The sequence below is a fragment of the Strix aluco genome, chromosome 5 (genome assembly GCF_031877795.1).
Source record: "Strix aluco isolate bStrAlu1 chromosome 5, bStrAlu1.hap1, whole genome shotgun sequence".
In the NCBI taxonomy this organism is placed as follows: domain Eukaryota; kingdom Metazoa; phylum Chordata; class Aves; order Strigiformes; family Strigidae; genus Strix; species Strix aluco.
The window spans coordinates 29412131-29429178 of NC_133935.1; the positions used below are offsets into that span (position 1 = coordinate 29412131).

The 17048-nt window shown below is 43.0% G+C and overlaps 1 protein-coding gene across 9 annotated transcripts; it reads left to right on the top strand.

Moving 5' to 3' along the window:
- Positions 1-1016: 1016 nt before the first annotated feature.
- On the top strand, positions 1017-16308 carry HMGXB4 (HMG-box containing 4). 9 transcript variants are annotated; one of them, XM_074826509.1, is made up of 11 exons: positions 1017-1305; positions 3542-3647; positions 4239-4357; positions 5682-5757; positions 6683-7773; positions 8920-9001; positions 9488-9552; positions 9845-9950; positions 10498-10667; positions 11859-11981; positions 13942-16308. In XM_074826509.1, the coding sequence occupies exons 2-11, from the start codon at positions 3617-3619 to the stop codon at positions 13984-13986; spliced, it is 1908 nt and encodes a 635-aa protein (XP_074682610.1). In that variant the 5' UTR covers positions 1017-1305; positions 3542-3616; the 3' UTR covers positions 13987-16308. The 9 variants fall into 9 exon arrangements, with proteins under 9 accessions (XP_074682610.1, XP_074682609.1, XP_074682613.1 ...); XM_074826508.1 differs by having other exon boundaries at positions 1017-1243; XM_074826507.1 differs by lacking the exon at positions 1017-1305 and having other exon boundaries at positions 1315-3647; positions 6683-7701; positions 7750-7773.
- Positions 16309-17048: the final 740 nt, after the last annotated feature.

Sequence of the window (17048 nt, forward strand, 5' to 3'; positions counted from 1 at the left end):
TGCTCAGGGTAATTTGCCTTTTTCTTGCCTGCCACTTTTGGACAGTTGATTGGAAAGGGTGTGAGGGTTGCATGATGCCTTTGCTGGCAGCCCCGAGTGCGGTGTTCAGACACACTTATCTCAGCTCCAGCTGGTCCTGACTCTCCACCTGTGCAGCGCATCCACTCAATTCTTCAGGCAATCAGATAGGCTTACAGATGTGCCCATGCATGTGCATGCACAACTAATCTCATGAAAGCGCAGCTCTGTAACTGCTTAATAACAGGATTTCACCCTTTTCCATTGACCCACTGTGGCAGGCACAAGCAGCCAATAACTAACTCACACTGCAAGCCCAGCCAGCTCAGAGACCTGTTTCTTAAAGACAGGGAGGATGAGAGAGGGGAAGCTGTGCCACAACAGCACAGCACACACATGCACAAAAAGGAGGTTGTGCCAAAAACAGGGGAATGGTGTCCATGCACTTTACACGAGGTCGTCAGTGTCAGAGCCAGGGCCGAGCACAGGTGCCCTGTGTGTGGCCCACTCGTGGCTCCCACACCTTTGAGGGGGCACACGGCACCCGGGAAACCATGTTGGGGTGCCTGGGGCACGGTGGGTGGCCCAGCCCCCAATGCGAGCAGCAGTGCACTACAGCCCCTAACTCTGGTCCCAGCCCTGGGCCCGTGCGCTTGCACCAGCGGGGCACAGGGGAGGGCGAGAGGGAGGAGGCCCCAGGCCAGGTCCGGGGCCGAGCCGCAGGGCAGTCCCCAGCGCACGGTACTCCGAACCCCACCCACGCTAAGAGCGGCGGGCCGTGGCGGGAAAGGCTAAATGAGTGGCGGCTGCCGCCCGAAGGCCGTGCTGCCCGGTGCGGGGTTGTGGCAATCGCGACCCCCTCAGATCCCAGGCAACGGCGCTCCCCGCCCGGCCCGGCCATCGATGCGCTCGGCACTCCTGCACCCCGCCTTCTCCCCCGCCCTGCGGGTGCCACGTTGGAGATGATCGGCGCTCGGCTGGCTATCCCTGGCCCCGGCGCCGGGCGGGTGTCCCTTGTCTCCCTCTCCAAGATGGCGACTGTGGGCGGCGGCGCGGCGGGAAGCGGCAGTGCAGAGTGAGGTGGCCGCGGCGCCCCCCCACCCTGCGGCTCGGTACCGGTGGGCCGTCAGGCCCTGTCGCCGCTGGGTGGCCCCGCCGCCGGGGCACACTCTGGCCTGCTGCAGGGGCGGAGCCGCGGGCTAGAGTGAGGCCGGAGCCCGCTCGGGTGAGAGGGCGCGCGGGCGGGAGTGGGGCGGCCAAGCCCGCTTGAAACGCAGGCGGCGGAAGGTGCGTGGGCGGCAGCAGCGGGGCTCGGGTCCTGGGCCCTGACGGTGTTGGCGCGCATGCGCGGGGCTGGCCCGCGGGGTGCCCCGGGTGGCGCGGGACGGGTTCGGCTCTGCGTCTGCGGAGGCGCCGGGGCTGGTGTTTGCCCCTTCCGCTGCCCTCGGAATTCTCGGCGGGGGCCGCCTGCCCCCGCAGCCTCGCGGCTTTTCCAGGTCGCTGGGAGCGCCAGCGGGAAATGGGGTGAGGGAGCCCGGCCCGAACCGCTGCCGCCGCCCTTCAGCTTCCCCCCGCCGCGGTCCTGTCGCTAGCGAGCTGTGCAGCCTCCCGGAGGGGGACCGAAGTGCGGAGGTCCCCGTACGGCCCGGGGGTGCTGCAGAGTAGCGACGCTTGGCCTTGATCCCGCAAGCTTGTGCGTTAAGGAACGGCAGACGTGAAGAGAGAGCTTCTCCACTGAACCTGTGCTGAAACCGAAGTATTTGAAGTGGGGGAACCTAATTAGGATTTATAGAATGAGACTAGTTAAGGATATGTTTTGTGCTTGCAGGGTCTAGGTTGTAAGCCCCTTTGGGCATTATCTACCAGCCTTTATACCTGTCAAGCACATGAGATTTAAAAAGAGAGTAAAAGGTATACACGTAGCTATAAACAAATCTTAGTTTCTCCAAGTCATCCTTTCATGTATGACTGTCTTCAGCTTTGTTTTGCTGAGCAGTATCTAGATTAGGCCTTTATCCTCTTGAGCACAATGCTTTAGTATCATGTGTGTTCCCACTGAGGTCCATATGACAACTGAACATCATGAAATGTTGACAAGATCAGGTTCAAGATTGTGAGCCCACAAGTGGCAAGATGCTCTTTTATTGCAAAGTGCAGTCCTCTAGTGTGTATACATATGCAGTGCTCTTGTGGGTATTTAATTTCTTCCTTTTTTCCCATTTCACATAAATCTTGGAGTTCCTAGAGAGTGACCAAAGTGTTTATGACATGGAACTGGCAATAAATAAATTCTGTCTCCAAATCGCTGTGCTTGCTACCAACAACATATAGTGGTCAGAATACTGACTTAAAACATTTTGTGGCAGATGTTTTCCAAAATCTGAAGAAATAACATGTCTTCCTATGAATTTAAACAGAAATATCTCCTCTGTACCTACAAGCTTGATTTAACTGGAACATTGTTGTTTCACTTAAGTAACCACTATAGGATGAATATGTTGTACTTTCTCAGCCTCAGTCAGTTATTTATAAAATTGAGGTATGTGCAGGGATGTACAAGCACAAGTTCCCTGCTCTTAAGATATTCAAATGTAACCAGTGTGGCAAGATTACTGTGACACTAGGGTAAACAAGCTGCATGGTCTTTGTGGTTGAATGCTTACATATGTGTGCACATACACACAAACACACAAAATCAGTTAGGTGCAATTGGTTTAATCACTTACGAGCAGAAGGTTAATCTTTTCATGTTAGGCTGGTTGTTGACTGAAGAACAAAAGCCGTTTACTCTGAGAGAACCAAGAGTGCAGCTATTCCATAAGGGGACTGTCCTGCTATATGCCAGTGGTTGTAGAACAGAATGACTCAGTTAGAGGAAGCCTGAAACCTGGGGCCTGACAGGGGTTGGTGTGCTGCAGAAGGCCTAGCAAAAAGGAGTGCTTTCTTCTGTTCCCTCTCCCAGGCTGGCATTCAGAATGGCTGCAGTGGTAGTGTTGGGAAACACATCAGAAGGATGCACACCTTCACTACAAACTGTGCAATCCTTTAGTTAAAAAGATTTGAAATAATTCTTTTGTATTACATTGATTTCTGCCTGGTTTGTTCTTGTCCTTCATCTGAGATTCAAGGGTTTGAAATCTCTCTTTAAACATCCCCCTCTTTGCTATAGTGGCTCCTGACAAAAAATGGCTTTGACACAAGTTTGGGTGCAGTTTTGTGTGTCATGAAAATCACTCTCAGCTCTCTTCTCACCTCTTTCTATTTTTCTAAATAAACTACTTCAGTGATTTGGAGTTTTTACAAGGAAGAGGTGGTCTTTTATATCTTTAAAATAATAGAACAACCTCTAATTTAACTTAAAAAAAAATTTCTGTCAAGCCTGAAGAGTGAGCATGAACCAACAGAAGGTAGACTCTTTCCTTTCCCACTGCCTTCCAGAGAATCCTCACTTGGTTGAGAAGAAATTTCCCATTTCGCATCGTGATTCTTTATGGGAGGGTTATTTTCATTCTCTGTTTCTCAGACCTTTTCCTGTAGATGGGAACGGGGGAAGGAGCCCAGACGTGGCAACACAATCTCAGGCTCCTGCAGGACCACCATGGCTTATGATGACTTCAAGAAGAAAGAAGGTATGACTGCTTCATAATCTCAGAGGGAGTGGCCAAAAAAAAGAGGGTACCCTCTGCAGCCCTTGCCAGGCCATGCAGTCAGAGTGGGAAAGGAAGCTAGTATGCTGTGGAGCCCTTAAATTTAACCTGGCCAAGTTTCTGGAGGATCCCAAGCCCTTGACTTCCAGGTGTAAAGTGTGGGGATTAGAATTTGAGAGAAATGGGTGGCATTTCCTAATGCAAACACCTTGACTGGAAACTCTGCCACTGCAGCCTTTCTTCTCCCTGCCAGGTCAGTGGAACAGGAGACCAGGGATAAGGATATGTTTAGTCATGGTAACATTTCTAGGTCCGGTTGTCTTTAGGAAGAAGTATACAAGCATTAGAAATGAAGTCTTGAGTGATTGTGTTACAGCATTAGAGCACTGAGCCCCATCCCTGTGATCAGAGAGTACAGATTGTTATCTCTTAGGTCCCTGTGCTTGTTGGGTTTTGTGCATCACTCTGTGCCAGCGTCCGCTGCTATCTTATTTTGAGCATAGTCCACATGTCTATCATTCCTTAATGGGGTATTTAATTTCTTCCTTTTTTCTCATTTCACATAAATCTTAGAGTTCCTAGAGAGTGACGGAAGTGTTGATGACGAGGAGCTGGCAACTGGCAGGATACAGCGAGAGAAAAAGCGCTCCTACAAGGATCTGCTGCAAGAGGAAGACGAGATAGCAACTCAGGTCAGAGTTGCCCTCTGAGGAAAGGTTGAAGGTTTAAGGATATGTGTAAAGCTAGTGATGGAATGGGATGGATGTGTTTCTTGTTCTTTTGTATATAGAAATGCATGTAGAAGACAGAAAGAGCAGCTTGTATTCAGTAACTGTCCTGGGGACAAGGAGGGGGTCAATCCCAATTACAACTGATTCTGATTTTTCTGGCCTCAGAAAATAGGGTAGTAGGATGCTGTCCTAGTCTTGATGTGGAACCTTGCAGTCATAAGATAGCATGAATAAATTTTTACACTAAAAAAAAAAAGTTTTAGAATTTATGGTTGTATGGATAGCCAGCAAAGAATGAATATAATGTTAACTGATGCGCTGTTGTCTTCCTGATTCTGCAGACAGACTGAAATGATAGCTCTTGAGAGGGGGCCTTAACTCTGAAATCACATATTGACAACTTAAGTTTCTTCAAAACTTTCCACTTTGAGCTAAAATTTCTGCTGCTAGCTCAACGGTGACTATCTTTTGATTATTTTTATTTTTTTTTTAATCTGGAAAAGAAGTTCTAGTTTAAAATGAAAATCTTCTACCATGCGGATAGAATTCTGTAGAGAAGCTTCATTTTCAGACTGTAAATTGGTCAAGAGACAAATAATAATTAGGTGACATGACATATTAAAGACAGTTTTTTGCCCCATCATTTTAATTGTCACCTCTCTGTACCTCTTTTCAATTCTTTTATCTTTTTCAGCATATTAAACATGAACTGCTTACCTTCATTTTCAAGGCTTGACAGCCTATGCATGCTTTGTTATTTCTTAGCTTTATTAAGAGGTAGATGTCTGTCTTTTATCAACTCATCAGCTGATCTCCAAGTGCTGGCTTTCATTGCCCATTTCTTAACACTTTCAAATGTGTTTTTTCAAGTTCTCTTGTGTATTGCTCCTCTTGCTTGGAGGGAGCTCCCTATAGAGATCTGTTAGTTTCCTTATAGCCCTGTCACACTGCAATGCCTACAGAAAGCGTGATGCTGGTTAGGTGGCTGATGTGCCAAAACCAGTCCTGACTAATACCGTTTTTTGTATTCTCCCACCTATCCGTACCATGCTTTTAGTCTCTTACTTTAAACCTACACTGTGGGCTCTTGGGGACGGAGTATGTTTTCTTTGCTTGTTTTAGCACCTAGAATAATGATCCTGGTTCATACCTAGGGTGTCCTGATGTTACAGTAGTACAAGTAACATTTGATATCTCCTCCAAATTATTATCTATATCAGTAATACATGTGGATCTCATGTTATTTCCCTCTTCTTTGTCAGCAACTTTTTTCTTCCTATTCTAGGACAGTGAGCTTTTTCCAGGGACCGAACCTCACAAAAAGAAGAGAAAGCACTCCTCCGATGAGTTCTGCTACAGAGGTAAGATAGTAAACAAGCAGGGGAAGGGGCTAACAGATCGTGACTTTGAGGAAAGGATGCTGTTAAACCAGTGTCATCAAGCTTTGTGGTTAGAACTTTATGGGGGGAGAGAACATCAACCTGTCTTAGGACAAGTAATCAGAAACCCGACGCTGATCAGCACCAGACATCAGAAGATTAGGGAATGATATTTTCAGAGTCTAACTTAACAGTTGCCATTGTTGGGGGTGGAGATCTTGTGCCTTCCCTTTTGGCATTTGCATTTCTTTTTTCCCTATTGCTTTGCAACTGTAATTTTACTTGCAGTTAGTAATTACTTGCTCTGATTTTATAAAAGTAGAATGTATCAAGGTGAAAAATAAAGGCTTCTGGGTTCAGTTTAAATACAGAAACATTATTCTCACAATTAATAAGCTGGCCAGAAGATGACAATTCTGCTCATAAAAGCTTAACAAGTTTAAAATTTATTTTTGGCCCAATTTAAAGAGAAAGCTAAGCTGAAATTTTGTCAGAATCTGTTTTCAAAATGAAAAAGCTTGTGTTTTAAATTCATTGGTCTCACCTTGGCTAAAAAATGACACTAAAACCTTGCACTCAGGGTGTTATTTCAGGCTCAATAAGGTACATTTTCATCAAAATACGTTATTTCACAATAGAATACAGAGTTTGACAAAACTTCAAGAACTTTCCTACTCTGTCTTCCTGCCTTAAATTATTTTACCAGCTTGGGTGTTAGAGCTCCTGAATTGTATGAGTAAGGCGGTGCTGAGCTGGCTACATGTTTCAGAGATGTGTTTAAGTCAGGATGTAAATCTGTTAGCTGCAATCATAAGTCTTGCAGGATTCCCACTTCACTTCTTTGGGCTAGTGTAATGCTGTCTTTAAGGGAATCATCTTGATGTACATTTCTCTTGATCTTTTTCAGGTGTTTCGCCTTTGGATCTACCATCAAAGAAGAAGAAAAAAGCAGTTTCTGGCCCATCCTCAGCTGATACAACCATGGATTTACTCAAGGCTATTACCTCACCTTTGGCTACAAGCTCAAAGTCTTCAAAGAAGACATCTGAAAAATCATCTTATTCCTCCTCTGGCCATTCCGAAAGCAAAAAGGAGCACCACAAGAAGAAGCTGAGTGGGAGCAGTGGGGAGCATTCAGTGGACGATGGCAGCTTCCACAAATCTAAAAAAATGAAACCTCTCTACGTGAACACGGAGACACTTACTCTTCGTGAACCTGATGGCTTGAAGATGAAGCTCATCCTTTCACCAAAAGAGAAAAGTAGTGCAGGAGATGATGATTCTTTTTCCTACTCTTCAGCACCAGCAGCTGCAAAGAAATCTTCAAAGAAATCATCTCGAGATGAGCAAGGCTCATTCCTGCTGGGTCATGAACTGCAGAGCTTCCTGAAGTCATCCCGGAAGAAGCACAAACCACCTCCAGATTCACATCCATCTTCTGAGAGTTTTGGTGCTGACACCTCCCTTTTTTCAGAGGGCCATGGGAGTGAGTATGAGATTTCAGGTATGGAGGCACCGCCAGAATCTGGTTCCTCTTCTGGTGGGGAGTTGGAGGCTGGAGAGCTAGTGATAGATGACTCCTACCGGGAAATCAAGAAGAAGAAGAAGTCAAAAAAAAGTAAGAAAAAAAAAGACAAGGAGAAACACAGAGAGAAGAAACATTCTAAGTCTAAAAAGAGTTCGGGGCACACTCCTGTGGCCGTAGCAGAAGTAACAGTGTCACCACCACCTCCTCCCAGTACCCCCTATGTTCTTCCTCCACCACCTGCTGCTGTTTTTCACTCAGATGGTCAAGGTGAGAAGAGGAGGAAAAAGGAAGACAAGGAGAAGGACAAAGCTGAGAAATGGGAAAAGGAAAGAGAAAAGGAAAAGGAAAAGGAAAAGGAAAAGGAAAAGGAAAAGGAAAAGGAAAAGGAAAGAGAAAAGGAGAAGGAAAAGGAAAAGGAAAAGGAAAAGGAAAGAGAAAAGGAAAGAGAAAAGGAAAGAGAAAGAGAAAAAGTAAGGAAAAATTGGAGGGAAAATAGAAATTGGGTGGTGGGTAATGGTGAATTAGGCACTCCATTACAAAGGCATGTTAAATTGAAACAGAAATATAACTAATACCAGGATCAATGGTTTCACTGAAGCATGTTTGGAAAAATGTGTCAGCCACTGTGATTTCTGTTTGTAGCAGTCTTTAGCCGATAGAGATTCTTTGAAAGGTTATGTACCAAGCACAACTGCATCATTTTCTAAGGTAACCGGTTCTAGCTATTGCCAGGCAGACTTTTGGACTAGTTATCTAGTCCATCATCACAGTTCCTGTAAAAAGGAATTGAGCTCTGACCTGAAAAGTGAAGATATCCACCCATTTACTCATATATTCAAATGAAATTCTAATTCTTGCAGACTACCACATTCCCAGTGTTGTCCTGTACTCATAAATTCAGTTTTCCATGGTCAGTGTAGAAAAATATGAGTAGGATAAATGGTAGCTAGCATATGCATGAGTTTACAGGTGATATAGTCTGAGGCTGTATAAGTATATAAATGGGGAAAAGCAGTTTCTTTATGTTCAGATAGACAAAGAGTTGCTTTGTGTCAGAAAATGGGCAGATGTAGCCCAAATTTGTTCAGCCATTATTCTGTTCTATTTGGTAAGTTTTCTCTAATCATAGCTTGGCAACTGCTTATGCCTCTGCTGTCAGTGTACTTATACTGTCTATTTTCCTACCAATTTGAAGTATTTTGTAAGCATGCAAGGAATGGAATAAAACATAATGAGGACTGAAATGTTTTGAGAGATATGTAATAGGTACTGTGAATAGTATGACAGACTTTTTTTATTATTTTAAGTTTTAAAACTGAGATATATTAACAGAGTTGTATGTTGATCCTGGATTTAGAATAGCAGGTTGTTGTAACTTATGAATGAAATGCATTGACAGAGTTGTTGCAAGATAAGCCTTGTACTGAGACTGGTTCTGACTGATTCCTGTGCTTTCATAAACACTAAATTCAGCCAGAATATGTAAAACACTGCTTATTTAGGTTCCTGATCTAAGCACCACATCTTTAAGTCTTCAATAAATGCCAATTCTTATTAAATTCAAGTAGGTCTCATGATAATTAAAAATCTTTGTTTTCTTTTCTTCTTCTGACTAGCCAAAGAAGAAAAACATGTCTGCCTATCAAGTGTTCTGTAAGGAATATCGTACAACTATTGTGTCTGAGCACCCTGGAATAGGTGAGAGAATAATCTAGCCTTCTCTTTTGATTATACACCAGTTGGATTAATTAGCAGAACATTCTGTTTCATACCAACCTCTTCATTTTGACAGAATGCAAAGAATCTGCTAATTTTCTTTGAATAAGAGGTGGCAAAGGGGACAGGAGTGGATTTCAGTATTTGATTTCATTGCATTTTAACCAAGCTGTGAATCTGGATAAAGAAATTGCTAGCTCGCTCTTTCTTTACTTAAAGAGTTACCTTCATTGTGTCACTTTGCTGTATATACATGTGACTTTATATTCCCAGTATCAGCTTTATTTTCATTTTAAACAGTAATGGGAATGCACACTGGCAATCATTTTCAGGACAGCGTGGAGAGTTTCAGTTGTGGAATGGGTTGCTTCTTAAATGTGTATGCATGGACCAGTAAATATTATATGTTCTCTCCATTATTTTATGATTTCATTTGTTTTAAACATTTTTCTTCTTTCCTTCTGCCAGATTTTGGAGAGCTAAGTAAAAAACTGGCAGAAGTGTGGAAGCAGCTACCTGAGAAGGATAAACTGGTGAGTGTGTGTGTGTGAGATGTTTGTGTAAAATGATTTCTGTAAACTAGGTGCTTAGGTCAGAATGTGCTGGCAGCATTGCCACCATACCTTGAAAAATGCTACCTATGTCCCCAAAGGATGTAAAGTATGAAAACCTTGCCCTTGTGATCATAACAACATCCCATTTTCTTCTCATGGTATTGCTTCACCAATTAGCTTTGTAACATCATTCTGCCTTCAGGTCCTGGCATCAGATTAACAGAATTACCTAATGTTATGAATCTCTCTTTTCATACCATGGTAACTGCAGATCTGGAAACAGAAAGCTCAGTATCTCCAACACAAGCAGAATAAAGCAGAGGCCACCACTGTGAAGAGGAAGGCATCATCTTCAGATGGTGCACCAAAAATAAAAGGTAATTGTTACACTTTATTTGCTCTGGTCTTTTTTCTTGGACAGGGAGGATAGTGTTGCCTGTGGAATAAGGAACAAAGGTCCTTTCCTGCTTCACACCTCCACCTGCTTTCTCCCAAGGCTTGACATTTAAATCATCACATTACTCAAAAACAATTTTTCTGTGAGAGCAAGCATGATGTCAGCATCTTTCAAAAAGATTTCCTTGTCTAATTCATGGAATGATACTGGTTTTAGCAGTTTAGGAATTGAAATGTAAAATAAGAAGAGGCAGCAGGGAAGTTCTAGGGGCATTAGTTTCCTGCTAGAGGAAAAAGGGTTTTCTTGGGTTGGCACCTCTGTTTATCAAATCTCCCAAACCAAATGTGCAAAACTGCATTCAGCTGAGGTAGATGCTTTGTACATGTAGAAGGAAAGTAAAGACCACAGGACCAGGTCCACAGAACTATTTAAGCATCTCATGCCTTTGAGATTTGAACTTTACTAAGTAAATAGGCTTGTGAAGAATGAAAGAAGAGAATACGAAATTTTAATTTGTGTGTTTCCAGCTTCCCCAACAGGAGTGATTTCCCCTCATAAGAAATCCCCCACCAGCACCGTGGTGGTGTCTTCCTCACCAGCGAAAGTCCCTGAGACAGATCCTATTGATGTAGCTGCACACTTACAGTTGCTGGGTGAATCTCTGAGTCTCATTGGACACAGACTGCAGGAAACAGAGGTAAGTCTCTAACCAGCAATGTCACAGTGATGTCATGTAATCTACACACAGGATTGGGATCATTATTTTGTTTTCCTTAAAAGTTTAACCAATGCTTTTCTGTTAGGAAGAGAAATTAGAAGCGGCGTGCTGTGTTTCTTTGATACATTGCTGTTTTCAGTGAAATAAAAGGCCTTGTCTCTCAGTAAATAGTAGGCATCAAAGTCAGACAGGTCCTTTGCAGCTTGAGGTCCTTGAAGGCTATTCTTAGCTCAGCAAACTCTTGAGTCTTTTCTAACTATATGTTCACCTTAGATCTGGTACTTCCTTGCTATCTTTGCCAGTTTCTGGTTTCTGTTACTGTCTCAAGTCTTCTTAGAAAACTATCAGCCAAACCGAGATGTTTTTTGCATGTCCTGTTGTTTTCTGGCAGTATCATATTGCCAGTGCATCGGATAGGGGGCTACTATTGTTTCAACTTACCTGGTAATGTAGAAGATGTCATATTTTAATGGTTTCCTACTGTTAGATGATAGTGATTCTATGCATGCACACACACATGCACTTTCAGAACTCAACCTAGCCTGTAAGGAGAACACATAATTTGGCTCAGGTAATATAACTGAATTTTATGGCTAGCATGATCATCTCATCCCACTATGCTTGCTTGTTTTATCAGCAGTAAAATAAGTGTTCTTGCATTTTATTTCTGGTATGACCAATTGAGGTAATTTTCCAGAGTAAAATCTCCCCCTTTACAGAAAGGCACACAAATTCCCTTTCCTGAGAGTATATCAATGGCTAAAGCATTTGTTACAGATTTAGCATTTCTTTAGACTTCAATAATAAAAAAACTACTGTCTTTAGGACTCATGTAGTTAACAAAATAGACAGTATGAAATGGCAAAGAGGTTACATTACAGAAAATTGTGGAATTAAGTGTTTTATGTAACTGACAACTCTCTGACCTTTTATATTGTTCCCTACTTTTTTCCTACACCATTTAGTTGCTTACTAAATTATTAAAATTTTTAAGCCAGCAGTCTCTCTGTGAAGTGCATGACATGGTTTTGTTACTGTGTAAATAATGAAAGTGGACTAGAGGAGCTCAAGAGCGAAGATACTGTATCTGCATGAGAATCAATGCAGTTGTGAAAGACCCATAATTTCCATTACTCATCCCTATCTAATTTTTTCTTTCCTTACTTCCAGGGAATGGTGGCTGTTTCAGGAAGTTTGTCAGTACTTCTAGATTCAATCATCTGTGCTTTGGGCCCATTAGCATGTCTGACCACACAACTACCTGAGTTGAATGGCTGCCCTAAGCACGTTTTGGTGAGTTCTTTGTGGTTATTTCCATTTTAGCACTGTTAATTTCAGTAGAGTCCAGCTAGAGGTTTTTGACCAATCAGTCCTATGATGTGACAATAATTTCAGTGCAATAAGAAAATTGTTTTGGTCATACACTTTTTATAGAGGAATATTTCTTGAAATTCTTTCAGACGTTACTGTTATATGGCATTGTGCAACATTTTTTTTCCCAGTGTCAACTGACCTAATATAGCATTGATTGCAGTGTGTGTAGGCCCTGGTTTAGTGACTGAATCAATCCATCTGAATCAAATAAAAGCACCTGTACACATACCAGTATTTTTGAAAGTTCTAATTTTCCATAGAAATAAAAAGCACCTTCTAGCTGCTCTGTATCACACCATCTGTTTTTCCTTTAGTAGCATGAAAAATAACTTGTGATCTCAGGATTCCTAATATGATTGAGTAGGGCCTTTTACATGTGGCTGTAACCTTCTCCAGGGAAAGAAAAATAGTCTCTGTTTTAAGGAACTTCATAACTAGAGGTTCTTTTCCACTTTGAACTACACTTAATATTGAGCTTTGATTTAGCAACAGCTTGTGGTACCTATGTAGCATGATGTGAACACAGATTAAGATGGCAGCAGCATAAAAGGAATCAGGAGTCATACCTCCAACGGGAGACATGAATAAAGCAGCAAAGGAGAGGAGCAGAAATGAAAAATAAACATATAGTCTGCAAAAGTTAAGAGATTAAAAACAAATCTGGCAGAACAGCAAAAATGGGATGTGAATTTGCATGTTATAATAGGGCAGCACAAACATTGATTCATTCTGAGAACAGACTATTAACAAAAACAGCAAAGTTGACAGCTTAAGCTGTGAGCTCCCACAAACTGGCTGCCTGCACAAAAGCTGAGTCAGTGGGGTGTTCCCATCCTAAGCCATGGAAAAACATTCTATGCTTTTTTCCCTTCTTGCTTGCCAAGTACAATGACACCACATGACTAATGGTGCGTATATTGGAAACTTGATCAACTTACTGTTATAAGGAGCAGTGCATCTGTCGGTGAATTAAGGCCCTTGCCTTCCACTTCTGAAAACTGGTATTCAGACTTGATAATAAATAAATTATTCTGATTTTTACCATCAGATTCATAATGACAGTGGTGTTTTAAGACATGGATAAAATTGCCGGCGGTCGTGTTGCATGTAGAATGCAATTTATCTTTTCGGTCAGTAGGTGGCATTGTTAAATTCTAGAATCACAACTGGTGCAGATCCAGCTCCTCTGTCTTCAGCAATTAAAAGGTGGTATTCATATGGCCTTCTTCAGCCATCGGGCCACAGGCTTGAGTTTACTGAAATACTTCATTTGAAGAACATGCAGATAATATACTGCTGGGTCTTGTTTTCTGAGGTGCACAAGAAGGACTCTTATTCTCAGAATTCTATTACGTTTTGCAAGGAAAACTGGAAGGCACTTCTTCCCATCTGACAGCCTATTAGGGGGTGTGTTTAAGGGTTTTTCTCTTTACTTTTATACTACAGAATTTCATAAAGGATTTGTACGAGTGTAAAGGCAAGTAATTTTTTTTTAATGTGCTACAACTTTGACCACTTTGCTCAAGTCCTTCATCACTAGTCTTTCCTGTGGTTGATGTGATATGGTTGATGGCGGCTTGTTTCAAATTCAGAGACAGAGTATGGGGTTCATAAGGAGGAGGTCACTTGAGGAAAGCCTCAAGCATTTTGTTTCCAGGTGCTTACAAATACTGAGGCTACCTTTATGTTTAGTTGATTTATATTTCCAAAAACGTGAAAATAAGCCTAGCAGTGGTGGTGATGACTAGGCAGATTTGGTCATCTCATCATATGATAACTTGTAAGACAAGTGAACGTGCTTAGTACCCTCATCTGTGTCATTTTTTAAGGATTTTGAGTCATTACCTGACACTAAAAAATACTGAATTTCTTTTCCCAGTCAAACACACTAGACAACATCGCCTACATCATGCCTGGACTTTGATGGGAAAGGATCCTGGGATGTACTCAACCTCTGCATAACTGACTTGTGTACATATGCACTACGCCGGCACTCCCAAAGGGCTCCGTGTGTAGGGTTTTAAAGTTTTATATCTGTATAGTATATACACAGGATTGTAACTATTTGACTTCTATTTTATGAAAAGTTGTGAAGTTAAGCTGAGAAAGCCCTTTTGTGTTGGTGGGTGAAATGTCCTCCAATCTGAAAGTATTTTGTATGAAGAATTCAGAAGGCTTTTGAAATACTCGCCTTAAATTCAGATCCTTTAGTGGGGGAAGCAGCCCGAGCATGGACTTCTCAATATAAAGAAAAAAACGTCACCGTGAGAGGGGTCATTGAAACAAGTGGCCCAGAGAGGTTGTTGCCTCTCCATCCTTGATGATACTCAAAAACTGAATGGGCAGCCTGCTCTAGTTGGACTTTCTTTAAGCAGGGGGATGGACCACATGATCTGATATCCCTTTCAACCTAAAGTATACTGATACTCTATGAGCAGGTAGAGATGATAATATATTTTGGACCAAGGAATAGAACTGAACTCTTCACCAGCCCTATTTCTAACTGTTCTTCAGTTTAAAATCTACTGCTGAGGGGAAAGCTGGACAGCTGATCAAAGATACAGAGGTCTTTGCCTCTTGGTTACTTCTTCCAACCCCTCCCCTCTCTTCAGCCAGTAATAACTGAAAGTTGTCAGCATCAGCTGTCTGGTCTGGTAGCTGGCATTTGAAGTGAAGTGGAAGATGACAGTGAATTTAATCTTTTCTTGTGGACCTGCACCCAAACCATCATTAGCACAATATATCAACCAACTGCACTGGCTTGAGAGAATGAACCTACTGCTGATTTTTCCAGGGCATGGTCAGCCTGCTTTGATGGATAGGAGCATGGAAGCAGTTGGGAAAAACATGGATTGCTTCTGCCCATCTTGCACCTGTTTTGTGAGCAGACAACTTTGTTTTCTGAGATCACTTATCCCCCATCCCTTTCACTAGCAGTATCGAAAGAGCCATGGTGCTGCTGTGAGGCAGTGACTAATGACCAGCTTGAAGCAATTAAGGCTGAGTAGGGCTCATGTGGGTTGACTGGACTGATTCCCCTTTCTTCCAGCCACATACTTGGTGTTTGGTTTTCTGCTCCTCTAGAAGGAGAGCACTTGATTCTCATATAGGCTTTTGTATGTCTGTATGTACATGTATGTGGTGCTCATATCACATGTATTTAACTTTTACCAATATCTGTAACAGATTTTAATTTATCCTGTATATTTCTCTGTGTGTATATATATACATAATTTAAAAGCAAAAATTCCTCCCTCCACCAACAGTGTGTGGAAAATAGGAATCAAGTTTGCCTCACCTCACTTTCTGCAGGAATTGGCTGCATGCATAGGAGTAAGCATTGGCATTGTATGGGGAAACACCAGGAAGATTTTAAGTGGTTGTAGAAACAGGCTATCTTGTGAAGGTAGGTAGAACAACTGAAATATCATTTGACTCTAGCCTTTCCAGCTTTATAGCATAAAAGTTTTAAAGTAACAGAAGAGCACTTTTTTACTTCCAATCTGAAGTCTACCTTGTTTTTCAGGGCAGTTGAAACTGAACTGTCTCTCATTGTGGCTGAGCCCAAAATCACACTTATATTAAACCCTCAGAAGTGTTTTTCTCCCCATTCCTCTTTACCATGTATTCCCCAGCTGTGCCTGTAAAAGGTAGTCTGTCTCTTACGGAGCTTTTCTCAGTGCAGTGTTAGGTTTTCTCAAGGTTTTCTCAGTCACTGGAGGCAGAAGGTTCTCAGACCACGGTACAAGTTCTCAACCCAAGCCTCAGACCAGAGCATACAAGTTTTAACAATATATGACTAATCCCAGTGATCCCGAAACTGGGAAGGGCCCAGGAGAAGGCAGTCCAATCCCACTCTGGATCCTGGGCCGTACTAAAGCATCTGCTGTTGGGAGAGGCACAAACTAACTGGCTCTTTCCATCCCTTTACAATTGAGAGCACTGTGATGAAGGGATAGATCTGCTCTCTAAGGAACAGAAGGGGATCAGCTTTAGCTTTGTTGTCTGTACAATGGAAAACTCTTCAAGAGTGAAGAACACACACAACCCTGGTGTATTGTATTTTTATTTAAAGTTTGTACACTTTGTATAATCTGTATCTTGTGGTATTTGGTACTAGAGGGAAAACTTTGGCAAAACTTAGCAGTTTTTATATTTTTGTTATTTCCTTGCTGTTTGATCCAGATTACAATTATACAAAGAAACTTTTGTACTGTACTTACAATATAATTTTTTTTAACATTTAGAGTATTGGCATTCATTTCTGGCACACACTGTGTTTTCTGCAGCTGTTAGTACTAGTATTTAGTGTTTCTCAGCAAAGCACATTCAATTCTAAACTCGTTAAACTCAAGTTTGCAGGCAAGCTATACTATTTCCCATAGCACCCAAAACATCGCTTGAAGACTACTGACCATTTGGGGACCTTTCTGAAGGGAGACGTACCATCGAGCATGGCAGATACCATGGGGCCATTCTCTGCCCTGCTGCCTCACCTCAACTCAGGTTTGTGGCGGTAAGAGCAGTACATGGGACTCAAGGCGAGCATGTTACAGGCACGGTGGTGTTACATCGTAATTGGCACTGGTTATTAACACATCCCCATTTCCAGGGTCTGAGTGTTGGTCGATGGCGACCTCGCTGCAGGCCGGGAGGATGCCACGGGACACAGTGCCTTTACGAACCAGCCCACATCCCGTGTATGACTTGTGCTCCAATGCAAGGTTATGGAAAACGGGACACCTATGGCCACCAGCTTCCCTGTATTTGGGCCCAACTCTAGGTCGTGGGTTTTCTGCACGAGCCCCGACGCACAGCTCGGCTGCAGAAAGCGGCGGAGACTCAATGGTGGTCGGTTCCTGCAGGCCCCGGCTACGGGCCGGCAGCGGCCGCGCTCGGGCCCGGAGAGCGGCGGTGTGGGGCCGGCCGCACCCCGTGCCGCCCCGTGCCTTAGTCCCACGGCGGGGCCGGGCCGGGCCGGGCCGG